The following is a 26,612-nucleotide window of genomic DNA, read 5'->3' on the forward strand; positions in this document are numbered from 1 at the left end:
CCCCTCGGCGGCCGCCTCTTGCTCGGCTTCAGCCTCCTCCTCCACCGCTGCCGCCTCCCCCTCCTCCTCCTTCCCCTCCCGCGAGCCCCAGGCCCACCGGCGCTAGAGGCGCACAACTTGTACGTCACACCCGGCGGACCGCGCCGGCGCGGCCACCACGTGCCCCGTCCCGCCCACCCGGGTACTCGGCGCCACGGGACGGCCCCGCCCCCGAGCGCTACGCCGGCTGCGCCTGCGCACACCGCCGGCTCGCCTGTTCGCGCCTGCGTGTTGGGTCCCATCCCGCCCAGCGCTCGCTTGGGCCTGCCTCCCGGGGCTTCCAAGACCGTGGTCCACAGCAGGACCGGGAGGGAAGAAAGAGGCCTCTCTGAGGCGAAGCGCCGGGGGGAGTGGAGCTGGGGCGCCATTCTCTTTTGTTTATCATTAAGCAAGTCTTCAGTAGAAAAGAAGAGCTCAGAGGAATGAGACAGGGCCAGCGCGTCCGACACACCCAGGATCCCTGGGCACCGGTACAAGCCCACAGGGGTTTGAAGTCGCTTGTTGCGCCAGATGAATGGGGAGCGCGAAAGGCAAATGTTGGGACCCGAAAAATAAAGTGGCTACAAAAAAGGCCTGGTCGTCGGGCACGCCCTGCGGACGGATGCGTAATAGATACATCTCTGGAAATAATGACTGAAACTGGGACTCAACAGATGGAGAGAAATGGGGATGCTATTTTTGTGGGAGGAAGAAGCAGGTATCTGGAGAGGCGTGGCAGAAGCAATCGGGTTTTTCCCCAGAAGGACGGCTTCGTGGATTTCTGCCAAGAGGCAGGATGATTTCCTCAAACTGCCGCTAGATGGTGGTGGTGTTCTGGATGCATTCCGGTGGGCCCTCATCCCAACCCCAACCCCCCCCCCCACAAGAATCTGGTGCTGGATGGGACGCTAAAGACAGATATGCTACCTCTTTAATACCCCATTAAGTAAAAATCTAGAGGGTGAGGAGTGGAAAAGAGAGGGCAGAGTCATGAAGTCAAACCCAAGTTAGAGGCCCGTTCCCCATCCTTTGTCTAGCCAGCCTTGGCTTCTCCAGTATGTACACACACACACAGATCTTCCTAGCTTAGAACCGCCTTTTATACAATCACAATTTCACAAACCCCAGAAAGGTTCCATGTGGAGAGAGACTAATTTTCGCTTTTGCCCGGGGAATTATGACACTGAGAATATCCCCTTGATGTAAATGGAAGACACCTGAGAAAAAGGAGAAAACACACTTCGTGAAGCACCGCCATCCACATATTCCAATGTTTCACTCTGTTTTCGCTCCACCTTTCCCCTGCTTACTGTAAAGACCTAGGCATTCTGTCCTTCATTCCTCAGATCTGCCTCCACATCCAGGCTTCATCCCCTTACTGTAGCTCCCCACACCACTACCCCAGGTCATCAATGTCCTCGGCCTGCGTCCACCTCTACTGTTCACATGGTTCTCACCTGCACTGTAGCAGCTGTTGTAGGCCCGGTCAGGGTCAGAGGGCATACTGCGTATACATCGGAATAGAGCCTCCTGCCTTCCTTGACCCTCCCGAGACACCACCTGACCCATGGTGAAAGTCACATCATGAAATAGGACCTAGCAGGAAAGGGAAAAGATGTTGAGGAAATTCAAGATGGCATGTCTCGATTCTAGGAGGCCTCAGGAGCCCTGGCATAGGAGCCAGGGAATGAAGAAGGGTCTTCCAAGTTCAGGAACCCTCAGTACATGCCATACAGGTTCTGGAAAAAGAGTGAAGAACCAGCCTCCAGCCCCTGCCCCATGAGGGGTCAGGGGTTACCTGGCTATACAGCAGATAAATTCCAGCGTCCCGGACTCGAACAACATATCCTTGGGCCTCCAAGCCTCCTCCATGCCTAAGAGCTGGTTGCCACATCACCTCTGTCACATCAGAGTCCTCTGGAGGTGAGGAGTGTAGCCATCAGGATTTCTTTGCACTTTCAACCCTTCCCCTTTCACCTCTAAGAGTCTCTTGGACCCAGGTGCTGTAGCCCCAGAGTCCCTAGCTTGTGCCCCTCCCCAAAGTCACATTTTACAATAGTGCTCACCCTTGGAGGTGATGTTAATTGGAACAAGATGCAGAATGGAGCTCCTCTCTGAGGAGAGAAGGAGGAAGTCTCAGCAATGTCCACCTGTCCCAGGTGCCACAGTGTCCATCCTCTACCCTCACCTGGGCTCGGGCTAGTGATCCCCATTCTTCGAGATCACCTCCCACCCCTGTTGTGCCCGGGGCTCACTCTTCCGCTTCTGCTTGGTCACTGCTCTTCTCCTCCGGTACTTTGCCCCACTGGCCCAGGCTTCTGGGGCATCAGGGCTCTGCTCATAGAAAGAGGGTCAGAGTTAGGCTAAGATGCAAGGGTCCTGGGCAGTCTTCCTTCCCACCCACCCCCACTTATACACCAGGAATGCCTCAAATCTTTCATGTACCTTTCCCCAACACCCTACTTGGTACTGGCTGCCCTCCAGGATCTGTTAGTTACAAGAAGCATTAATCTTTAACTATTTCCTTTTCTAGAATGGCCGCTCCCTTGACTTCCAAACCTGAGACCCTCTCTTGTACCCATCTGAAACTTTGCAGACAGGGACTCGGGGACCAAGAGGCTCAGAGGTCCCCCTACCACGCATCTTTCTCCCTCAAACCCCCATCTCCCCTCACTCACCTGCTCCTGGAGGCTCTGCCAGGGATGCCCTTCTCCCTTCTGGGAGAGACCTCCACTCCTCTGTAGCTGGCTCACCTCCCTCCTTAGGTTTTGTAGCTCTGTTTGTTGGGTCAGCAGAGCGAAGGCACAGGCCACAGCCCCCAGAGCTGCCCCCCAACTCAACCAGAGAGCAACCGAGAGTGCCGGCTCTCGGACTGGGACCCCCATGTTGTCCGAGGGCCCTTTAGGGGTTAGCAAGAACAGAGATGAGCCAGGCATGAGCCAGGGACCCTGCTAACAGCCGTGGCCTCGGGAATGGGGTGGCAAGGAGACGGTGGGGAGGGAGGGGGCACAGGCAGTGGTACAGAAGGGAAGAGGGTGTTACGCAAGGGAGAAATAAAAGGGAACTTGAGAGCAAAAAGGAGGGAGGAGGAAAGCAAGCTAGGGGTACTATCCAGTGCCCCTGGCATTCCGCTGTGGGGCTAGTGTAGCCTTGAGACCCCCCAGTCTCAGGAGAATTTGGTGCCAGTCTCTCTAGAAAAAACACAGCTGCCTGCGAAACCCAGAAGGAGCGGCCAGAGCTCGGAAACCCAGGGACAGCCCCAGCTGGGAGGAGGGAAGGTTGGCTGGCTACGGGCATGGTGCCAGGAGCAGGAATGGGGGCAAGCAGGGCAGTGTTGAGGGTCAGGGGGTAAGGACAGAAGACCCTCTGGTTCAGTCATGGCGGGGAGGTCTGGGGAAGTTTCTTAGGGGTGACTAAGGGTGAGTAAAGGTGGGGTTAGCAGGGAGAACCAAGGACAAGAAACTGGCTGGGTGCTAGGGTTAAGGCCCAGCCGGGTGTGTTCGAATAAGGTCTGCGCTACTCCCTGTACTGAACTTGGCAAGCAGGACTTCCTGTTTCCCGAGAAAAGCTCTTACGTAAGGCTCTAGACAAAGAGACAAAGACTCAGCCCCGAGCCCCCCAGGCGCTGCAGAACTCCACCCCAGGACCCAGGAGCACAGGTGCCCATGTGCCCAGTCCCCCACGTCCTGCCGATGGACTCTGAGCCCCCTCCAGGCCAGCTCCCACCTCATCTCCCAGCCAGGGCACATGCCAGCACCTCCTGAATGCCTAAGGCCGCCAAGAGGAAGAGCTGCTGCCCCTCCCAGCCGGGGACTCCCCCACAGGAGGAAGTCCACCTCCTAGGGAAATGAGGCTGCCCTCCGTACCTGTAGCAGAGGACTGCTTTGTCCTGGGCAGTGCACCTTTCCGCTCTGTTTACAACTGAGGGCTTGGAGGCCTGCAGGTCCCCACTCCCTGTGCCCAGACCCCTTTCCCATGACCCTCAGCCCCAATAAAGAGAGAGACCATTACTTATTATCTTTAATATCCACTTAGCAACATTTTGTCACAATAATAATAAAAATAATATCTGTTTTCAAAATCCACAGGGACTTGTGCAGGGAGGAGCAGGTCTTGGGCTCTTACCCCTCTCATCTGGGAACTCCTGGCCTGGTCCCAGGTTCTTTCCTGCCACCAGGTCCAGCCTCTCTTTGTGCCCAAGACAGGGTCTTCGGGACCCATCCTTGCCCACAGAGTCAATAAACACAGTGTCCTTGGGGACCGATGCCAGGGGGAGTCACAGGGTAACAGAAGGCACTGGAAGGATCAGGGCTTGGGGAACTGGTGAGAAGAGGGGGAGGAGCTCTAGAAGGAGAATGGGAATATATATGTGGGCTGGAAACCGTGAATGAGCCCTGGAGGCCTCTGGAGGGAAGGGCAGGCCTGGCGCGAGGAGTGGCTTAGGGTCAGGGAGAGGGAACTGGGTGCTCAGAGAGTTGTGAGGGGGACTCAGCAGCCTGTGAAGTCTACTGGGAGACTAGGGCCCTCAGTGGACTTGAAAGAGTCCAAAGTAGGTGAGGAAGGGGGCAGCCTTGAGATGGGCCCAGGGGAGAGTGCGGACCCTCAGGGAGCTCCCTGGCCGCAGGGGCAACAGCCCAGACACCTGGCAGAGACGAAGCTGGGGCCCCAGGGAACTCGCTGCAGTGGCTGAGAACTCCTCCAGGCAGCGCAGGGCCAGCACGTCATCCACCAGCAAGTCCAGCTTCAGGTAGACAGCCTTCCCCTCGTCAAAGTGCACCTGGGGTGGGGTGGGATGGGGGGTTTGGGGAGGCGGAGAACAGTCCTCTGCCTGCCCTCACCCCTACTGCACATTGCCTCAGAGGCCCAGGCATCCCATCCCTCCCAAACCAGCTTTTATCTTAACCCCTTCCTTCTCCCAAAAAACCCAAACCCTTCTGCCTTCAGGCCTTGCTTTACCCATGCTGCCAGGTGGGGCTTACCTGGCAGTACAGGTAGTAGAGCCCAGCCTTGGTGACTGTAAATTCCCCAATTTGGCGGTCATAGCGCAGTGGGTTGGAGCTGTTGATTTTGGCTTCCTCCCAGCCACTCACTGTCCCATCCACACCTGAACATAGATGTTCAGATAAGGAAAAGCCCCTTGACAGGACTCCCCATGCTCCTGAGGATCCATTCAGTTTAGAAACATTCATGGAGGCAGGCGTGGTGGTGCAGGCTTGTAATCCCAGCATTTGGTAGGCTGAGACCGGAGGATTGTGGTTTGTGGACAGTGTCAGCTACTTAGTGAGGCCCTCTGCAACTCAGTGAGACCCTGTTTCAAAATAAAGAATAAAAAATTGGGCAGGGGTTGTAGCTTAGAGGTCAAATGCCTCTGGGTTCCATCCTCAGACCCGTTAAAAAAAAAAAAAAGAAAGAAAGAAGAAAAGAAACTTCAAGCCGGGCGTGGTGGCGCACGCTTGTAATCCCCGCTCTTGGGAGGCGAAGACAGGAGGATCGCGCAGGTTCTAAGCCAGCTGGCTTAAGAGACCCTGTTTCCAAAAATAAAAAAGTATAAAATAGGTCTGGGAGTGTAACCCAGAGGTAGAAGGGCTTCTAGGAACCCCAGTACCATCACGAAAGAAAGAAAGAAAGAAAGAAAGAAAAGAAAGAAAGAAAGAAAGAAAGAAAGACAGACATTCATGGCCCAGCTAACCCAAGAGATATCCACTGCCCAGCATATGAGAGGAGCCATACCCTATGGAGCATAGTGTCCACACTGAAGAAATCTAACATGTATGACCAGAAAGGTTCAGAGCAAGCTGTCACCAATGGTTACTTTGGGAAGAAAAGTAGTATTGAAGAAGTGTGAGGGTTTTTACATTTTACTTCACCTGTATCTACATTGTCTACCCTTTTTATGTTCTTTGCTTGTTTTTGTTTGTTTGTTTGTGGTGCTGAGGATGAAATCCAGGGGCCTTCTATCTCCTGGCTACACTCCCAGACTTATTTTATATTTTATTTGGAAACAGAGTCTCACTAAGTTGCTGAGAGCCTCACTAAGTTGCTGAGGCTGGCTTCGAACCTGCGCGATCTTCCTGTCTCAGACTCCCATACACGGGAATTACAAGCCTTTGCCACCACGCCCAGCTCGTTTGTTTTTGCAGTACAAGGAATTGGACCCAGGGACATTGTACCTCCAAGCTATACCCCCAGGTCACCCCCCCCTTTTTTTTGGCAGTATTGGGGATGGAACCCAGGGGCATTCTACCTCTGAGCTACACCCCCCAGCCCTATTTTTTATTTTGAAACAGGGTCTCACTGAGTTGCAAAGGGCCTTGCTAAGCAGCCGAGGTTGTCCGCAAACCGTGATCCTCCTGTCTCAGCAGCACCCCGAAGGCTGAGATTACAAGTGTGCGCCACCATGCCCAGCTCCCAGAACTATTTTTTAATTCTTTATTTTGAAACAGAGTCTAAGTTACAGAGGGCCTCGCTAAGTAGCTGCCAACCTGTGATCCTCCTGTCTCAGCCTCCCAAGTACTGGGATTACAAGCGTACACCACCATGCCTGGCTGCTCTTTTATGTTGAGAATGTACTTGAAGCATTCAATATTAAAAAGAATAAAGCCAGGCGTGGTGGCGCACGCTTGCAATCCCAGCATTTGGGAGGCTGAGACTGGAGGATCGCAGTTCGCAGACAGCCTCAGCTACTTAGTGAGGCCCTCTGCAACATAATGAGACCCGGTTTCAAAATAAAGAATAAAAAATAGGGCAGGGGGTATAGCTTGGAGGTAGAATGCCTCTGGGTTCCATTTCCAGGACCCCCCCACCAAAAAAAAAAAAGAATTAAAAAGAATTAAATGACACCCAAATACCCATCAGTTGATGAATGGTTGGATAAACAAAATGTAGTATATTCATATGCTGGAATATTATTCAGCCATAAAAGGGAATAAAAGATGAGCGTGGTAGCATACACCGTAATCCCAGTACAAGGGAGGGTGAGACAGCATTATCACAGGTTCAAGGACAGCCTCATCATTATAGCAAGACTTTCAGCAACCAAGCAAGATTATGTTTGAGCCGGGCGTGGTGTCTCACACTTGTAATCCCAGCATTCCGGAGGCTAGGACCAGAGGATCCTGGTTTGCGGACAGCCTCAGCTACTTAGTGAGGCTCTCCACAACTCAGTGAGACCCTGTTTCAAAATAAAGAATATAAAATAGGGTAGGGAGTGTTGCTCAGAGGTCAAATGCCTCTGGGTTCCATCCCCAGACCCGCAAAAAAAAAAAAAAAAAAAAAAAAAAAAAAAAAACATCTATCTATCTATCTATATATATGTCATCATGTTTCAAAACAAAGAAATAAAAATATGGCTTGGGGTGTAACTCAGAGGTAGAATACCTTTGGGTTCAATCCCCAGTACCAAACACCAAAAAAAGGGGGGGCAAATAAAAGCCAGACATGGTGGATCACACTTGTAACCCCAGGATTTGGGAGGCTGAGACAGGAGGATCACAGATTTATGGCCAGCCGCAACTTAGTAAAACCCTGTTTCAAAATAAAAAATAAGCTGAGCCTGGTGGCACACGCTTGTAATCCCAGCATTTGGGAGGCTGAGACAGGAAGATCGCAGGTTGAAAGCCAACCTCAGCTACTTATTGAGGCCCTCTGCAACTTAGTGAGACCCTTTTTCAAAATAAAAGAATAAAAAAAATAGGGCAGGGGTATAGCTTGGAGGTCAAATGTCCCTGAGTTCCATCCCCAGCCCTGCAAAAAAATAAAATAAATGAAATGAAATAAAATAAAAAAATAAAGGCCGGGCGTGGTAGCACCCGCTTGTAATCCCAGCATTCGGGAGGCTGAGACAGGAGGATCGCAGGTGAAAGCCAACTTCAGCTACTTATTGAGGCCCTCTGCAACTTAGTGAGGCCCTGTTTCAAAATAAAGAATAAGCCAGTGTTGTGGCGCACACTTGTAATCCCAGCATTTGGGAGGCTGAGACAGGAGGATTGCAGTTTGAGAACAACCTCAGCTACTTAGTGAGGTTCTTTGCAACTCAGTGAGACCCTGTTTCAAAATAAAGAATAAAAAATAGTGCAGAGGGTGTAGCTCAGAAGTCAAATGCCCCTGGGTTCCATCCCCAGACCAGCAAAAAATAATAATAAGGCTGGGGGTGTAACTCGGAGGTAGAATGCCCCTGGGTTCCATCCCCAGTACCACACAGAAAAATAAAATAGAATAAAATAAAAATAAGATTGAGCTGGGAGTATAGTTCAGAAGAAGAATGCCCTTGGGTTTAATCCTCAGTGCCACACATAATAATGATAATAATAATAAAAATAGAATAAAAAGAACTGGGGTTGTAGTTTAGAGATAGAATGTCCATGGTGTCAATTCCCAATACCAAAATAAAACAAAACAACAAAAACCCTGGGTTGTACATTTTATTTATGTATTAGTTTGTTTAGTGGTATTAGGGATTGAACCCAGGGGTGTGCTACCATCAAATTATACCTCTAGCCCTTTTTTAGTTTATACAATTATTGCAGTGGTTGTTGTTGTTTTTATTACTATTGTACTGGGAATTGAATCCAGGAGCAATCTACCTCTGAGCTACACCTCCAGCCCTATTTTATTTTTTATTTTATTATTATTATTATTATTTTTTTTTTTTTGGTGGTACTGGGGTTCCTGGAAGCCCTTCTACCTCCGGGCTACACTCCCAGACCTACTTTTACATTTTTGTTTGGAAACAGGGTCTCCTAAGCCAGCGCGCGCGGCTGGCTTCGAACCTGCGCGATCCTCCTGTCTCTGCCTCCCAAGCACGGGGATTACAAGCGTGCGCCACCACGCCCGGCTTATTTTTTATTTTAAAATAGGATCTTGGCAAACATGTTGGCGCATGCTTGTAATCCCAGCATTTGGGAGGCTGAGGCAGGAGGGTCTCAGTTCTCAGACAGCCTCAGCTACTTAGTGAGGCCCTTAGCAACTCAGTGAGACCCTGTTTCCAAATAAAATATAAAATAGGCTGGGCGTGGTGGTGCACGCTTGTAATACCCACACTTGGGAGCCTAAGGCAGGAGGATCGTGCAGGTTCAAAGCCAGCCTCAGCTACTTAGGCTCTCAGCAATTTAGTGAGACCCTGTTTCCAAATAAAATATAAAAAAATAGCAGAGTCTCACTGGCCAGTGGTGGTGCACACTTGTAATCCTGAGACAGGAGGATCGCGGTTCGCGCCAGCCTCAGCTACCTAGTGAGGCCCTCTGCAACTTAGTGAGACCTGTTTCCAAATAAAGAATAAAGAATAAGGCTGGGTGTGTAGCTCAGAGATAGAATGCCCCTTCCTGGGCTCAAAACAAAACAAAAAACAAAACAGTCTTACTAAGTTACAGAGGGCCTTGCTAAGTTACTGAGGCTGGCCATGAACCTGTGATGATCTCAGCCTTCCAAGTACTGGGAATACAGGTGTACGCCTGTAATTACCTTCTGATTTTTTTTTGTGTGTGTGAATCTGGGGATGAAATCCGGGGACATCTGACCTCCGAGCTACACCCCCAGCTCTATTTTGTATTCTTTATTTTGAAACAGGGTCTCACTAAGTTGCAGAAGGCCTCACTAAGTAGGCTGTCCGTGAACCGCGATCCTCCGGTCTCAGCCTCCTGAATGCTGGGATTACAAGCGTGGGCCACAATGCCCAGTTTACCTTTTAATTTTCAGACAGAGTCTAACTAAATTGCTGAGGCTGGCCTCTAACCTGAGATCCTTCTTGCCTTAGCCTCCTACTCGAGTAACTGTAATTACAGGCATGCATGAATTATTTTCTGTATTCTTTTTTTTGTGTGTATGTGGTACTAGGGATTGAACCCGGGGGCATTCTATCTCCAAGATGCTCTACCAGACCTTTTTATTTCGAAAAAGGTCTCGCTAAATTGCTGAGGCTCTTAAATCAGCGATGAGTACATGTTTTGTACACACAAGTTTTTTTACCCCAATAAGTTGTATGAATATAATGCACCAATTAAAAAAATAAAAAAAATAAAAAATAAAAAAAATAAATTGCTGAGGCTGGCCTCAAACCTGAAATCCTCCTGTCTCAGTCTCCCCAGTACTAGGATTAAAGGTGTGCACCAGCACACCTGGCTCCTTGAGCATGTCTGCTTCAGCCATGCTGAGCTCCTCTCAGCCCCCACTTCATGAGCCTTGAGCTTTTCCGCCGTGACTAGCTTACCTGTGACGTCCTGGGCCCTGGGCACCTTGCTTTCAAGTCCTAGGGATACCTGGCTGCTGCAGGAGCCCTGGCACCTCTGCCAACGCCTTCCTCTCTGCTGCCGTGGATCTTTGGCTATTCTCATATTGCGCTTATCACATGGCACTGTAATCAGACTTTTCTGTGGTACTGGGGTGGAACCCAGGGGCTTTCTACCTCTGACCTACACTCCCAGACCTATTTTATATCTTATTTGAAAACAAGGTGTCACTAAGTTGCTGCGAGCCTCACTAAGTAGCTGAGGCTGGTAATGATACTTTTATATGCAGTCTTCTGTCCTGGATGGTGCCTCCTTAGGAACAGATCTGGCTGGGACTAGTTAAGGGGCAAACAGCAGGCTCTCAGTAGTGTGTGTCCAGTCAACGAATGAACGGGTGTTTGGGTAATTCCCCAAATAAGTGGTCTGCGGCGAGAGGAGGAGGGCTGGCCCGGCCACAGGAGAGGAGGGAGGGCCTCCCAGGTGCACACCCACTTGGGCGAAGGCTGGTTATGGCCAAAGGCATGGTGTGCTTGGGACCACGGGCTGTGCTTGGGTCACGTGTCCCACTTCCACAAGCCTCCAGTGGTCATTCTGCGATTCCTGGCAGGGTGGCCCCACCAAGCCAGCTTTGGGGAGAGATGGATACCATCTTTCCTCAAACTCCTGCCCTGTTTCACTGTCTCTCTGGAGGACCCTGGGCAAGGGCGCCCTTGTCTCTCCCCACCACGTCTACAAACCTACCGTTCTCACATTCTACTCTGACCCTCTGATGGTGCTGGGAGATGTGTCCTCTCTTCCTTCAGGAACCATCCCCTCCCTCGTCCTTGGACACTGCACTTCCCACCCCTGCCCGGCAAGCACACCTCGTCCAGCGTGCCAGCGCGCCAGCGCGCTCCTGCTCCACACCCGCCTCCACCACCTGCGTCCTCATGACCTTGGACGAGCCCCGAGCATACCTCCATCTGCGAGATGGAGATAACCTAAACATCTTCCTTTCGGGCAGTGTGAAGTTCACACAGAACCAATCACATGAATGCTAGGCACAGCGCCTACCCCCAAAAGAGTACTCAACAAATGTTAGCTAAGAGGGTTAAAGCATCACAAAAAGGACCAGAGTTTCCTTGATCCGCATCCTCCTCCACCAACTGACCCAGTTCTCTGCTCCTTGCCACAGAGAAACTTTTTTTTTAAGTACTGGGGATGGAACCCAGGGACATTCTACTTCAGAGCTATATCCCCAGCACTATTTTTTTTTTTAATTCTTTTCTTGTGTGTGTGGGTCTGGGGATGAAACCCAGGGGCATTTGACCTCTGAGCTACACCCCCTGCCCTGTTTTTTATTCTTTATTTAGAAACAGGGTCTCACTGAATTGCAGAGGGCCTAAGTAGCTGAGGCTGTCCGCGAACCCCGATCCTCTGGTCTCAGCCTCCCGAAAGCGTGTGCCACCATGCCTGGCTTTTTATTTTACTTATTTATTTATTTATTTATTTATTTATTTATTTATTTATTTATTTATTTTTGTAGTACTGGGGGTAGAACCCAGAGGCTTTCTACCTCCGAGCTATACTCCCAGACCTATTTTATACTTAATTTGAAAACAGGGTCTCACTAAGTTGCTGAGAGCCTCACTAAGTAGCTGAGGTTGTCCTTGAACTGTCATCCTCCGGTCTCAGCCTTGCAAATGCTGGGATTACAAGTGTGCGCCACCACGCCCGGCCTCACAGAGAAGCTTCCAAAACAGGCAGTCAAACCGGACGTGGTGGCGCACACTTGTAATCCCCGCGCTTGGGAGGCTGAGAAAGGAGGATCGTGCAGGTTCGAAGCCAGCCTCAGCTACTTAGTGAGGCTTTCAACAACTTAGTGAGACCCTGTTTCAAAATAAAAATATAAAATAGGGCTGGGAGTATAGCCCAGAGGTAGAAAGCCTCTGGGTACTACCCCCAGTACCACCAAAAAAATTATAAATAAATAAATAAATAAATAAATAAATAAATAAACAGGTTGTCACTGTCTCCAACCATGTCCGTGTCCCTGTGTGTGTGAGTGTGTGTGTGTGTTTGATATTGGATATTGAACTCATGGGAATTCTACTCCAGCCCAATTTTATTTTTATTTTGAAACAGGGCCTCGCAGAGTTGCTGAGGCTGGCCTCAAACCTGTGATCCCCCTGTCTCAGCCTCCCAAGTACTGGAATTAAAGACACGTACCACCATGCCTGGTCTATTTCCTATTTTCTCCTTGTTTCAATCCACAGTGAGCTCTACCCTGACTACATCACTAAAACCGCCATGGTAAAGGTCACACCAGTTGGTTTTTATGTTACCAAACTCACAGTCATTTCTCTGCTCTCATGTGACCCCTCAGCTGCTTCCATACAGACAGCCACATCCTCCTCCTTAAAACAGCGTCTTCTAGGACTCCACCCTCCTTAAATTCTTTCTGTTTCGCAGACTCTGGTGGCTTCCCTCTCTCCCCTACCTCAGATAGCCAAGGGTCTCAAGGGCTTCCTTCTTTCCCCTGGCGTCTCAGTCTTACAGCTTAAGTACAATCTATGTGGCCTTGATTTCTCACTTTATGTCCTCACCTAGCCTAAGCTAGTCTACTACGCCTAGCCATCTATTAGTGAAATTGACTTTACTATTTTTTTTTTGGGGTGGTGTTGGGGATGAAACCTCTGAGCCACACACCCCCCCCAGCCCTATTTTTATTCTTTATTTTGAAACAGGGTCTCACTAAGTTCAGAAGCTGGCCACGGACCTGCGATCCTCCTGTCTCAGCTTACCAAGTACTGGGAACACAAGCGTGTACCACCATGCCCAGCTTTCAACTTTACTATTATATTAGACATTTCAGGGTTAGTGTGTGTGTGTGTGTGTGCGCGTGCGCACGTACACACATGCCCATGTGTGTTTAGGGGGTGCTGGGGATTGAACCCAGGGGCATTCTACCTTTGAACTACATCCCCAGTCCTATTTCTTAAATTTTTATTTTGAAACAGGGTCTCACTAGATTGATGCGGCTCACTATTTGCTGAGGCTGTCCTGGAACCTGTGACCGTCCCTATCTCAGCCTCCCACGTACTGGGATTACAAGTGTGCACCACCAGGCCCAACTGCGAGGTTAATTATTCATTTAAACATCTTCTAACTTATTTTTCCATGGTCAACTCGGTCTTAGAAAATGGCATCGTCATCCCCCAAGAATAGAAACACCTGCAGGAACGAGGGACAGGACATGAAAACCACGGAGTACGGGGCGGGGGCGGAGAAAGGAGTGGATGCCAGGTGCTTCTTGGAGACTGAGGGCTGAAGGAGAAAGCGGACACGGATTCAGTGCACGGCAGCCTGCATTCTGGGGAGGGCAGGGGCTACCGAGCCTCCCATGCCCGGGTCACAGAAAGAACCAAGCCCTGAGGGTTTTCATAAACTGGCTTCTGGGTTTCCTAGGTGGAAGGCAGGAAGCCAGGGGAAATCTAAGGGTTTGAGGGGCCCCGTTCCCAGGACCAGAGCGGGGGGGAGGGGGGTGAGGGTGGTTCAGGTAGAGATGGGATCTCACCAGCCTGTGCTCCGTCCTGGCCTGGTTGTGGGTGAACTGTAAGACACAGGAAAGGGTGGGTGAGACCTACCCTGCCCCTCGGCCGCCCTCCTCCGGGCACGGCTCACCACCTCTCACCTTCATAGTGAGCTGCAATCGCTTTGCGAGCCCGGATTTTCCGGCCTTTGGATGCTGAGAATAAAGGAAAGACAGATGAAGAGAGCTGAGCCCTCTGGCGCCCAGGAGTCACTCCCCAGCCCTGCTCCCCCGTCAGGACCCGAGAACCCCTAGCCCTGCTCAGAAACTCAGGCCTCATCTTCCTCCATCAGCAGTGTGACGATATGATTGATCATCCAAAGTGGAATGCCTCTGTGTGCAAAACGGGGCGCCATTAATAATCACAGTGGGCTGGGGATATAGCTCAGTGGTAGAGTGCTTGCCTCGCTTGTACAAGGCCCTGGGTTCAATCTTCTGCACTGCAAATAATAATAATAATAATAATAATAATAATTAATAATAATAATGCCGGGTGCCTGGGAGGCGGAAACAGGAGGATCGCACTGGTTCGAAGCCAGCTCACTGGCTTAAGAGACCCTGTTTCCAAATAAAAAATATTTAAAAAAAAATAGGTCTGGGAGTATAAGCCGGAGGTAGAAGGGTTTCCAGGAATCCCAGTACCACCAAAATAAATAAATAAATAAATAAATAAAACATAATAATAATAATAATAATAATAATAATAACAACATAAATGTAAAAATCATGTATGGGCCAGGACAGTTCTGCCCATGCAAACCTGGATGCATGACCATGCGGCTGTCCTGTTCCCAAGTGCCTTTGCTAATTGGGGCCGGGGCCTCGGGCTCCCATCTGTCTCCCCCAGACTTCAGGGGTCCTCCTAACTTCATATTCAGGTAGGGTGCTGAGAATCATGCGGTGAGAGTCTTCATTCCTAGGTTTGAGTCTCAATTGCTTAGCGCCATGAGCATGACTCTGAACTTCCCTGCACCCTGTGCCTCAGTTTCTCTGCAGGGACAAGGGCTTTTGCTCTGGCCACGCCACTGAGCTGCTGGGATGAGCAAAAGCAACCATGAGCCCGGCAGCCTCCACAGGTCACTCACTCCCCGGTCTGGGATCCAGGGACGCTCACCACTTCTGCGGCGCCGGACTAGTCGCTTCAGGAAAGGCACAGTGTCCCAGCTTTCCTCTGTCTGGGTGATAGCTTCCTGGGGGGGGGGGGATTAAAGGCAGGGCTCAACCATGGCCTCCCCCAGACATAAACAGAGACCCCTGGGGTCAGAAGAGCCAGCAGTAGGCACAAAGGTCTTGGAGACCCATCAAGCCTGGGGTCAGGCCAAGGTCCTCACTTCCTTTGGAAGGCCAGCGGCAGCTTTCTGCCCCTTTTCCCCAGGCAGCACACACCCTGTGCTCTGCGGGCACAAGCACACAGGCTCGTGCGCAGCGTGCCCGGCCGCACACTGCCAGCAGCAGCACCTGTCACCAGGACAAGGTCGTGCATCTGGTGCTTCAGCGTTCAGGACTCCTCGTGGCACAAGCTTACACACAGTGGCCGCCCTCTCTCTCTCACGCACACACAGACACACCCATGCATGCGAGTGCTCCTGCGCCCACGCACCTGGCACACACCCGCAGCGCTGACAGCTCCCCCTGCCCCAGCACAGCGCGCCCACCCACTCACCAGCGGCTCCTGGTCCTCCTCGGCCGCCAGCTCCCCCTGCGACGGCTCCTGCTGGGAAGGAGGCAGCGTCACCCTGTCCTCCTCCACCTGATAAGTCGCCCCCGCCCGTCCTCAGCTCCCCTGGGCCCCTGCCCGCCGACCCCATGGGCTCCTCTGCAGCTTCTGCTCCTAAGGTGCCCAGCCAGGGTGCGAGCCGGGCCTCACCTGGGCCGACAGCGATGCCCGGCTCCCCAGGCTGACCACGGCCAGCAGGAGGCCAAGGCAGGCCAGCGCCAAGCCCAGGCCCAGCACGAGCGGGGCCAGCAGGGCGGCGGCCGGCTCCCCCCGGCGCCCCCTCCGCCTCTGGCTCCGACGGGCGGCCATGGGGGCGGGGGGCTGTGCCTGCCTCACCGCCCCCCCATCCCGGGACCCGAGGGATCGGGGAGGGGGAGCGGGCGGGCGGATCGCCGGGGCAGAGGGAGGGGCGAGGGAAGCGGGGTGGGAGGGGGTGCCGAGGACAGGAAGCCGGACACTGTTTGTGTGCGGGTGAGCGCCCTGCCTCTCCGCCGAGCGCCGCGCACGCCGCCAGCGCGGCCCGAGACCCTCGGCACCCCGCGCGGACTCGCGGGCGGAGGTCGGAGTGGCGCGGGGCAGCCGCAGGCAGAGGCCGACCCGAGGGGCAGCGAGCAGAAATGGCAGGAGCTCCTCCCAGGCCTGTGCGCGTTGCGATGGGGTCGGGGGCCGCCGGGGGCTCCCACGGGCCGGCCAGCACCCCTTCCCCGGGCTCCCAGCCGAGAGTCCAGCACCCGGCCGCGTGGGCTCGCGCTGTCAGCCACCCCAGCCGGGTGAGGGCCAAGGCACCGCCTCGACAACCAAGATACATTTGGGTTCTATCAGCCTCACCTAAGGACAGTACTTTGCAGGGAGTAACCAGAAAACACCTGTGGACATCCGTGAACTTGGGTCATGCTCTCACTTCTTGCAAAAAAAAAAAAAAAGTTGGTGGTTGATTTTTTTTTTTTTTTTTTTTGCGGGTTTGGGGATGAAACCCAGAGGCATTTGACCTCCGAGCTCCACCCCCTGCCCTATTTTTTATTCTTTATTTTGAAACAGGGTCTCACTGAGTTGCAGAGGACCTCACTAAGTAGCTGAGGCTGTCTGCGAACCGCGATCCTCCTGTCTCAGCCTCCCAAATGCTGGGATGACAAGAGTGCGCCACCACGCCCGGCCTTATTCTTTTTATTGAAACAGGGTCTCCCTGAGTTGCAGAGGGCCTCACTAAGTAGCTGAGGCTGTCCGCGAACCTCCTTCTCAGCCTCCTGAATGCGTTTACAAGCGTGCACCACGACGCCCGGTTTGGTTCCTTTAAACCTAGGTGTCATGCCGGGTGTGGTGGCGCACACTTGTAATCACCGCGCTTGGGAGGCTGAGACAGGAGAATCACACGGGTTCGAAGCCAGCCTCAGCTACTTAGTGAGGCTTTCAGCAACCTAGTGAGACCCTGTTTCCAAATAAAATAGAAAAAAAGGTCTGGGAGTATAGCCCCGAAGTAGAAAGCCTCTGGGTTCAACCCCCAGTACCACCAAATAAATAAATAAACAAACAAACAAACAAACAAACCTAGGTGTCCTGCAGATGGAGAGGGCTAGCCGGAAGGGGCGTGTCCTCGGTGTGCTCCCTCCCTCCGCCGCTCTGAGACACAGGACCATTGCAGGGGCTGACAGGGCTTCTGGAGCTCACAGCAGAGCACGAGCCCCACCCACGAACGTGGTAAAAGCTAGATCCTTTTTTGCCACCATTCTTTTTGGTACTGGGGTTTGAACCCAGGGGAGTGTATGTCCAAGCTACACACCCAAGCCTTTTTATTTTGAAATAAGGTCTTACTTAGTTGATGAGGTTGCCATCCTCCTGTCTCAACCTCCCAAGTATTGGGATTGCAGGCATGTACCACCACGCCTGGCTAAAAACTGTTTGGTTTTTTTTTTGCCATACTGGGTCTGGGTATAGAACCCAAAAGCATCCTCCCTCAGAGCTATACCCCAAGTCCTATTTTTTATTCTTTATTTTGAAACATTGTCTCACTGAGTTGCAAAGGGGCTCACTAAGTAGTAGCTGAGGCTGTCCTCCAACCCAGATCCTCCTACCTCAGCCTCCCAAATGCTGGGATTACAAGCGTGTGCTGCCACGCCCAGCTTTTTATTTTTTATTTTGAAACAGGGCCTCACTAAATTGCAAAGAGCCTCACTAAGTAGCTGAGGCTGCCCTTGAACCTGTGATCCTCCTATCTCAGCCTCCCAAGTACTGGGCTTACAAGCTTGAGCCACCACGCCCGGCTTAGAAAACAGTTTTGTAGACAGCGAGGTCCTCAAAGATTCATCTAGCTTACATGTTCATTTGTACATTTGCAGTGGAATATTAGAAACAAATCTCTTAAACCAGGCGTGGTTGCACATACTTGTAATCCTAGCATTTGGGAAACTGAGACTGGAGGATCGAGCTTCTCAGCCAGCCTCAGCTACTTAGTGAGGCTCTTTACAACTCAGGGAGACCCTGTTTCAAAATAAAGAATAAAGCCGGGCGTGGTGGCGCACGCTTGTAATCCCAGCATTGGGGAGGCTGTGACCTGAGGATCGCGGTTCGTGGATAGCCTCAGCTACTTAGTGAGGCCCTCTGCAACTCAGTGAGACCCTGTTACAAAATAAAGAATAAATAAAAATAATAAAATAAATAATAAAAATAATATAAAATACATAATAAAATAAGAATAAAAAATAAAGAATAAATAAAAAAAAACAGGGAAAGGGGTGTGGCTTGGAGGTCGAATGCCCTTGGGCTTCATCCCCAGACCTGCAAAAAATAGAATAAAAAATAGGGCTAGCCGGGCGTGGTGGCGCACGCTTGTAATCCCCGCGCTTGGGAGGCGGAGACAGGAGGCTCGCCCAGGTTCAAAGCCAGCTGCGCGCACTGGCTTAGGAGACCCTGTTTCCAAATAAAAATGTAAAAATAGGTCTGGGAGTGTACCCCAGTACCACTAAAAAAAAAAAAAAAAAAAAAAAAAAATAGGGCTAGAGGTGTAGCTTGGAGGTAGAATGCCTCTGGGTTCCGACCCCAGTAACACAGACACACACAGCGATTCCAGGGCTGTGGTGGGGCACCTGGAGCCCTGGGCTGAATCTCCAGCACAGGACATAAGTAAACAAAGAAAAGAGAATTAAACACTGGAGTGAAGCAACAGCTCCAAGCAGCTTAGGAAGAATGAGGACAGCCTCCTGCAGGGCACGGCTCGCCCTTCCCCTTCCTCTCCACGGCTCTCCACTCTCCTCCCGCTGAGGTCCTCTCTGTTCCAGGACGCACTGAAGAGCTTGTGTGTCAGGGTCTCCAGGAGCTAGGAAGAAAGTAATTATAAAAAGAGAGCCTGGCGTGGTGGCCCACTCTTTTAATCCCAGCATTTGGGAGGCTGAGACCAGAAGATCGGGGTTCAAGGACAGCCTCAGCTACTTAGTGAGCCTTTTTGCAACTCAGAGAGACTTTGTTTCAAAGTAAAGAATAAAAAATAGGGCTGGGGTGTAGCTCGGAGGTCAAATGCCTCTTGGTTCTATCCCCAGACTCAAAAAAAAAAGAAAAAAAAAAAAAAGAACCAGGCTCTGTGGTACACACCTAAAATTCTACTTGGGAGGCTGAGCTGGCAGGATTACAGGTTCAAGGTCAAACTCAGCAATTTATATAGATTTTCAGCAATTTAGCAAGACCCTATTTCTAAATAAACAAATAGCTGGGGGTGGTGGCACATGCTTGTAATTCCAGCATTTGGGAGGCTGAAACAGGAGGATCGAACAGGTTCAAAGCCAGCCTTGCTGCCTTAAGAGACCCTGTTTCCAAATTAAAAAAAAAAAAAAAAAAAAAATATATATATATATATATATATATATATATATACATATATATATATATGTGTGTGTGTGTGTGTGTGTGTGTGTGTGTGTGTCTGGGAGTGTAGCCCGGAGGTAGAAGGGCTTCCAGGAACCCCAGTACCACCAAGAGACCCTGTTTCCAAAAAAAAGTATAAAATAGGTCTGGGAGTGTAACCCGGAAGAGTAGAAGGGTTTCCAGGAACCCCAGAACCACCAAAAAAAAAAAAAAAAAGGGCTTGTTGTGGTGAAATGTGTTCAGTGTGTGTGTGGAGAAGTAATTCCCCCAACACAATCACACAAACAGAACAACCGTGGATTCTTGTCCAGAAATACAGAGGTTAGGTACAGCTCCATACTAGACTGGCATGGAGGGGTGACTTGAAAGAATACACCAAAGGATCACACGTGGACTCAGCCCTTTTTATACCCATGACCTCCATCTTGTTCAGGTAATCCTGACCTAGTAACCGGCCCTGTAAGGTACCTCCCCCAGCCAGGTGTGGCAAGGAGGCTCCTTACTTGAAGGCCAAGGTCAAACCCTGCCCCATCCTACCTAGAACATCAGGTAGATCTGTCTTCAGAAAGAGGAAGCCCTAGCTCTCCTCTATTGACTTGTTAATTATTTTGAGCTAGGTTAATTTACATTGGAATAGCTGCCTGTTTTAGGCAGAGATCAAGTCCATGTCTGCCGCCATTTTGATACAACTATTTTTGAAATATATCAATTATTTTCTTTTGAAATATATTAATAATCAGAGCTTTCTCAAATCTTCCTTCGCCATTCCCAATACTGGTACAGGGCTGAAGATGTAGCTCGAAGGTAGAATTGCTGTTTCCAAAAAAAGAGGGTGATAGGGAGGGTACAATACCCCTGAGTTTAATCTCTAAGACCAAAAAAGAAATTAAAAAAAAAGAAAAATAATAAAAGTGACATAAAGGAAGAAGGATTTTTTTTTTGGCGGGTCTGGGGATGGAGCCCAGGGGCATTTGACCTCCAAACTATAGCCCAGTCCTATTTTTTATTCCTTATTATTATTATTTTTTTTTTTTTTGGTGGTACTGGGGTTCCTGGAAGCCCTTCTACCTCCAGGATACACTCCCAGACCTATTTTAACATTTTTATTTGGAAACAGGGTCTCCTAAGCCAGTGCACGTGGCTGGCTTCGAACCTGCGCGATCCTCCTGTCTCTGCCTCCCAAGCACGGGGATTACAAGCGTGTGCCACCACGCCCGGCATTTATTCCTTATTTTGAAACAGGGTCTCACTAAGTTGCAGAGGGCCTCACTAAGTAGCTGAGGCTATCTGCGAACCGGGATCCTCTGGTCTCAGCCTCCCAAATGCTGGGATTACAAGTGTGTGCCACCACACCCGGCTTAGATCATCTTTTAAAGTTGAGTCCCCAGCCGGTTGTGGTGGTGCACGCTTGTAATCTCTGCACTCGGAAGTCTGAGACAGGAGGATCGCACAGGTATGAAGCCAGCCTCAGCTACTTAGTGAGGCTTTCAGCAAGTTAGTGAGACCCTGTTTCCAAATGAAATATAAAATAGGTCTGAGAGGATAGCCCGGAAGTAGACAGTCCCTGGATTCCACCCCTACCCAGTACCACAAAAAAAGAAAAGAAAAGAAAAGAAAATTGAGCCCCTAAACCAAATAAAGATACCTCAAGAAAAGGAAATTACACACCAATATCTTTGATGAACATAGATGCAAAAATTCTTTTTTTTTTTCCAGTGGTACTGGGTATAAGATGGGTGCATCGGTCGGTACACAGATACACGCAGGACACCGATATAAGATGATATGCATGTCTTTATTCGTGGGGAGTGGGCGGCCAGCCCCCGGGGGCCCGCAGGGGCTAGTGGGGGAGAGTGTACCTCTCTGTCTCTATCTGGCTTCTCTTAAATTGAGGGGTGTTGTCTCCTCTAGGAATCAAAGGGCTCCGCCTCCTAGCTTCTGGTCCCGCCCCCTGCGGGGCAGCCACTCAAACCTTTCATCCCGACCTCTTTGACTAGCGGGGATACAGGACGATGATTAGCCCCTCTAGTTACTTCCTGCTGTGAAGGGGCGTCGTCAGGAGCTTCAGGTGGGAGAAATCAGAGTCTGAGCCGCTGGAAGGGGGCAGGTGGGTGTGGTTGCAGGGAGAGTCGGAGATTACCCTGGAGAGCTCGGTGACGTGGTTTGCTTTGAGGAGACTAACAGGCAAGGTGCTATTAAGGAAAAAAGAAAATCGTGAGAGTGGAACCCAGGCTGGGCAGGAGCCCTTTTAGATACAAGGCAGATTGTCACTAGATCTATTAATACAAATAGCACTCCCTGAGGAAGACGTATGCCACCCCTTTAGCAGTTATTCATTAGACCAGAGTTATTAATAGCAGCACCTCCCGGAGAGGACCCCACACCACCCTTTTCAGCATTGAGTGGGTATGGATTTGTCTGGTCAAACAAACACCTGTTACTGCATCAGGAGCATCAGTTACCAATTTTAGAGGTTTAATACTTATGGCAATTTGGCATCCGAAGAGAGAGAGCACTGTAGTATGTAAACAAGTGGACCTGCTAAAATATAAACATCAAAGAGAGTTATGTCGAGAGAAACAAAGTTTAGTGGAAGAGAATTTGTCCTGGAGCTGTTGTAACGTTACAGAGCCCTTTTAGATATGACCTAAGCCGTGGGCAGAGGCCAGAGGGCTTGTTGTCATCACCCTAGACCGAGATTTGGGAAGGAAACTAAGGCCTGAAAGATCGAGCAGGCCACCAAAGAGGAAACTGGCTTACCCTGTACCTGTAGAGTTACCCTGGGCCAGCAAGGAAGATGGAGGAAGGAGGATGAAGGGAAAAAGGAACATGGACCCGGACCACACCTTCTGCACCAGCCATCTCACAAAGTGGGGCCAGAAGAGAGGGAGATGGGGCTTGTGACCCCGGCACCCACATTTCATCGCCAAATGGTGGCCATGAGCCCGCAGAATTATAATCCTGTGACCCAGAAGGACCACCAGGTGGTGCCTGTGAGATGCCACGTGGTGTCCAAGATGGCAGCTGTGGCTGGCGGGAAAATAAATAGCAGCTGAAAAGTTCCTAACTATTCCTGGGCCACTGCAACCCATTTTCCAACTCGTATCAAGGCAGACAGGGGCTCAGGGCATCTGCTAGTTTAAAGGTCTGACTTCCCATAATTGGTTCGCGGGCGGAAACGAAGAACAGGAAATGGGCGTTCCCGATTTCCCTGCTCAATTGTTCGGAAACGGAGGTTAAGAGATAGGGAAGAACGTCTTCACCCCTTCTCCAAACTGGAGGACGACCTAGTCATCCAGAGGGTGATCCCAGTGGACCGGGGGACAATGGGTCACCAAGCGCTTGGATTTTGGGGTCCCAGTGGACTGGAAGACCCAAGTCCAAAACCCGCTAACCAAGGGTAGGAGGTAGTTTACCGGAGTGAAGCGTTGCCGGCCAGCGCTGGCTGTGGCAGAAGTGCTGAGAAGCTGCCGGGGGCGGGGTGGAGCTGGGGCGCGCGGATGCCGGTGGCTGGTGTGGACGGCGCTGGCAGCTGGTGCAGGTGGGATCAGTGGGGGCGCACAGGTGGCGTGGCTTGCCGGGCCTGCAGCGTGGAGACAAAATGGCTTCCAGGCACGCGGCAGACGTCAAGGCCAGCTGTGTGCCGCCCAATGAGCCTGGCTCGGGGCGGACGGGTGGGGCAAACCGGCCAGAGGTCCCGGTGGTGACCACAGCGCAGAGCTGGAACGGCGGTTTTTGGAGGTCCAAGCGGCAGGCAGAGGTCCTGGCCCGTGCAGGCGGTCAACAGGCAGAGCAGGTGCCAGCATCACCCAAGCAGCCTGGCTCGGGGCCGGAAAGATGGCTATGGGCTCTTCCGGAGAGCGCGGGGCTGGGGAAGAAGGCTTACGGCCTGGGCAGGCATGGGGCAGTAGCAGTGGCAGTGGCGGTGGCGCGGCGGTGGCGCGCACCTGAACTGGAGCGTGGCGGGGCCACAGAGGCCGCGGCTGGAGCATGAACTGCAGAAGGCAGCGCGGGGGCCGGAGCCTGAGCTGACGGTGTGCGGCAGCGCGGCAGCCTCCCGGATGGAGGGGCAGGCTTTCGCCGCCATGTCGCTGGGTGCTGCGGCAGCGGCAGTGGAAGTTTAGGCATAGCCGGCGCAGGGGCCCTGGGCTGCCCGGCGGGTCACGCAGGCTAGACTTGGCGGGCCAGGCTGGCCGTGGCCGCAGCCGCAGCGGTGGCGGGATGGAGCTGGAGTGCGGCGCTTTTGTGTAAAGTCCGAGCTCCGAGCACAGATGAAGAGTCAGCTGCAGGCAGAGCGGATGGACAGTCCAAGAAGTGCTGGCCAGGCTCTGTGGGGCTGTGGGTCCTTGGGGCTCAGTGGATTAAGTCCCAATTCAACACAGGTCAGCACCAAGATATAACATGGGCACATCGGTCGGTGCACAGATACATGCAGGACACCGATATAAGATGATATGCATGTCTTTATTCGTGGGGAGTGGGCCACCAGCCCCTGCAGGCTCGCGGGGGCTAGTGGGGAAGAGCGTACCTCTCTGTCTCTATCCGGCTTCTCTTAAATCAAGGGGCGTGGTCTCCTCTGGGAATCACAGGGCTCTGCCTCCTAGCTTCCGGCCCTGCCCCCTGTGGGGCAGCGGCTCAAACCTTTCACTGGGGTTCCTGGAAGCCCTTCTACACCCGGGCTACACTCCCAGACCTGTTTTTTTACTTTTTTAAATTTGGAAACAGGGTCTCTGAAGCCAGCACACGCGGCTGGCTTTGAACCTGCACGATCCTCCTGTCTCCGCCTCCCAAGCTCGGGGATTACAAGCGTGCGCCACCACACTCGGCTCACAGATTTTTGAAATATAATAATCATAGCTTTCTCAAATCTTCCTAGGCCATTCCCGGTACTGGTACAATATCAATAGATGCCGGAAAAAGCATTTGACAAAATCCAACACCCATTCATGTTAAAAACACTGCAGAAGCCGGGCATGGTAGCGCATGCTTGTAATTCCTGCACTTGGGAGGCTGAGACAGGAGGATCGCGCAGGTTCGAAGCTAGCCTCAGCTACTTAATGAGGCTCTCAGCATCTTAGCGAGACCCTGTTTCCAAATAAAATATAAAATAGGTCTGGGAGTATAGCCCGGAGGTAGAAAGCCTCTGGGTTCCACCCCCAGTACCACCAAAAAAAAACACTGCTGAAGCCAGGTATGGTGGTGCATGCTTGTAATCCCAGCATTTGGGAGGCAGAGACCAGAGGATCACGGTTTGTGGACAGCCTCAGCTACTTAGCGAGACCCTGTTTCAAAAAATAAAAGACTAAAAAATTAAGTCGGGCGTGGTGGCATACGCTTGTAATCCCCACACTTGGGAGGCTGAGACAGGAGGATCACACAGGTTCGCAGCCAGCCTCAGCTACTTAGTGAGGCTCTCAGTTACTTAGTGAGACCCTGTTTCCAAAAATAGGTCTGGGAGTATAGGCCGGAGGTAGAAAGCCTCTGGGTTCCACCCCCAGTACCACACACACACACACAAAAAAAAAAAAGACTAAAAAATTAGGGCTGGGGGTGTAGCTCGGAGATAGAATGCCCCTGGGTTCCATCTCCGGTACTGAAAAACAAACAAACAAAAAAACCCAAAACCTGCAGAAAATGGGAATAGAAGGAATGTATCTCAACATGATTAAGGCAATATACAATAAACCCAAACCAAACATCATATTGAATGGGGAAAAACTGCAAGAATTTATCCTAAAGTCAGGAACAAGACAAGAATGCCAACTATCACTACTCCTTTTCCCTCTTTCTTTCTTTCTTTCTTTTTCAGTCCTGGGGATGGAACCCAGGGGCCTTCGACCTCCGAGCTACACTCCCAGCCCTATTTTTTATTCTTTATTTTGAAACGGTCTCACTGAGTTGCAGAGGACCTCACTAAGTAGCTGAGGCTGTCCGTGAACCGCGGTCCTCCTGTCTCAGCCTCCCGAATGCTGGGATTACAAGCGTGCGCCACCATGCCTGGCACCACTCCTTTTCAATATAGTCCTCGAGACTCTTGCCACAGCAATAAGACAAGAGAAGGATATCAAAGGAATTCAAATAGGAAAAGAGGAATTAAAATTATCCTTGTTTGTAGATGACACGATCCTATATCTAGAAGACCCCAAAACCTCATCCAAAAGACGATTGGAGCTGATTAACCAATTCAGCAAAGTGGTGGGATACAAAATCAACCTAAAGAAATCAGTTGCTCTCTATATGCCAACAATGAATCCACGAAGAAAGAAATAAAGAAAACAATTCCATTCACAATAACCTCAAAACCAATAAAATATCTAGGAATAAACGTAACCAAAGACACAAAAGACCTCTACAATGAAAACTATAAAACATTAAAGAGAGAAATTGAAGATTTTGGAAGATGGAAAGATCTCCCTTGTTCATGGATAGGCAGAATAAATATCATCAAAATGGTCATTCTGCCAAAAATGATCTACAAATTCCATGCAATTCCTATCAAAATACCAACAACATTCTTCATAGACCTAGAAAAATTAGTCATGAATTTCACATGGAGAAACAAAAGACCCAGAATAGCCAAAGCAATTCTCAGCAGTAAGAACCAGGCAGGAAACATCACAATCCCTGACTTCAAATTATACTGCAAAGCAATAGTAGTTAAAACAGCATGGTATTGGCACAAAAACCAGCACACAGAGGGAACAAAGTAGATGATACAAAAACAAACCCACACACGTATAGTCAATTGATCTTTGACAAAGGGGCCAAATTCATACACCGGAGAAAAGACAGCCTTTTCAAGAAATGGTGCTGGGAGACTGGCTAACCGTTTGTAGAAGATGGAACTAAATCCTTACCTCTTACCATGCACAGGAATCAACTCGAGATAGATCAAAGACTTAGAAATTAGACCAGAGACTGTGAAGTTATTAGAGGAGGGCATAGGCCCAACACTCCAACATACAGGCACAGGTAGTAACTTTCTCAACAAAACCTCCAAAGTGCAGGAAATCAAAGCAAGAATTAACAAGTGGGATGGCATCAAACTAAAAAGTTTCTGCTCATCAAAGTAAACCATCAAGAATCTAGCCGGGCGTGGTGGTGCACACTTGTAATCCCCGTTCTTGGGAGGCTGAGACAGGAGGATCGCGCAGGTTCAAAGCCAGCCTCAGCTGGCTTAAGAGACCCTGTTTCCAAATAAAAAATATATAAAATAGGTCTGGGAGTGTAG

At 50.8% G+C, this 26,612-nt stretch overlaps 2 protein-coding genes and 1 long non-coding RNA gene across 5 annotated transcripts in view; all 3 read right to left on the reverse strand.

Moving 5' to 3' along the window:
* The window catches only part of LOC308275117, a 562,357-nt gene that overhangs the window by 503,373 nt on the left and 32,372 nt on the right, over window positions 1-26,612 (reverse strand). The window lies entirely within an intron of this gene.
* Window positions 1,126-2,954, reverse strand: LOC308275103 (tumor necrosis factor ligand superfamily member 13-like; the record flags this gene model as incomplete). 3 transcript variants are annotated; one of them, XM_080713128.1, is made up of 6 exons in its annotated part: window positions 1,126-1,235; window positions 1,476-1,614; window positions 1,817-1,935; window positions 2,085-2,132; window positions 2,274-2,352; window positions 2,697-2,954. In XM_080713128.1, the coding sequence occupies 6 exons, from the start codon at window positions 2,952-2,954 to the stop codon at window positions 1,126-1,128; spliced, it is 753 nt and encodes a 250-aa protein (XP_080569254.1). The 3 variants fall into 3 exon arrangements, with proteins under 3 accessions (XP_080569254.1, XP_080569256.1, XP_080569255.1); XM_080713130.1 differs by lacking the exon at window positions 2,274-2,352 and having other exon boundaries at window positions 2,085-2,130; XM_080713129.1 differs by lacking the exon at window positions 2,085-2,132.
* On the reverse strand, window positions 4,544-15,883 carry LOC308275101 (tumor necrosis factor ligand superfamily member 12; the record flags this gene model as incomplete). The annotated part of the gene is made up of 7 exons (XM_080713126.1): window positions 15,680-15,883; window positions 15,476-15,523; window positions 14,927-15,002; window positions 13,915-13,968; window positions 13,798-13,833; window positions 4,998-5,122; window positions 4,544-4,795 (listed from the first exon to the last, which is right to left on the reverse strand). The coding sequence occupies exons 1-7, from the start codon at window positions 15,836-15,838 to the stop codon at window positions 4,544-4,546; spliced, it is 750 nt and encodes a 249-aa protein (XP_080569252.1). The 5' UTR covers window positions 15,839-15,883.

Source organism: Muscardinus avellanarius (genome assembly GCF_963383645.1).
Source record: "Muscardinus avellanarius genome assembly, chromosome: 16".
NCBI classification, from domain to species: Eukaryota; Metazoa; Chordata; class Mammalia; order Rodentia; family Gliridae; genus Muscardinus; species Muscardinus avellanarius.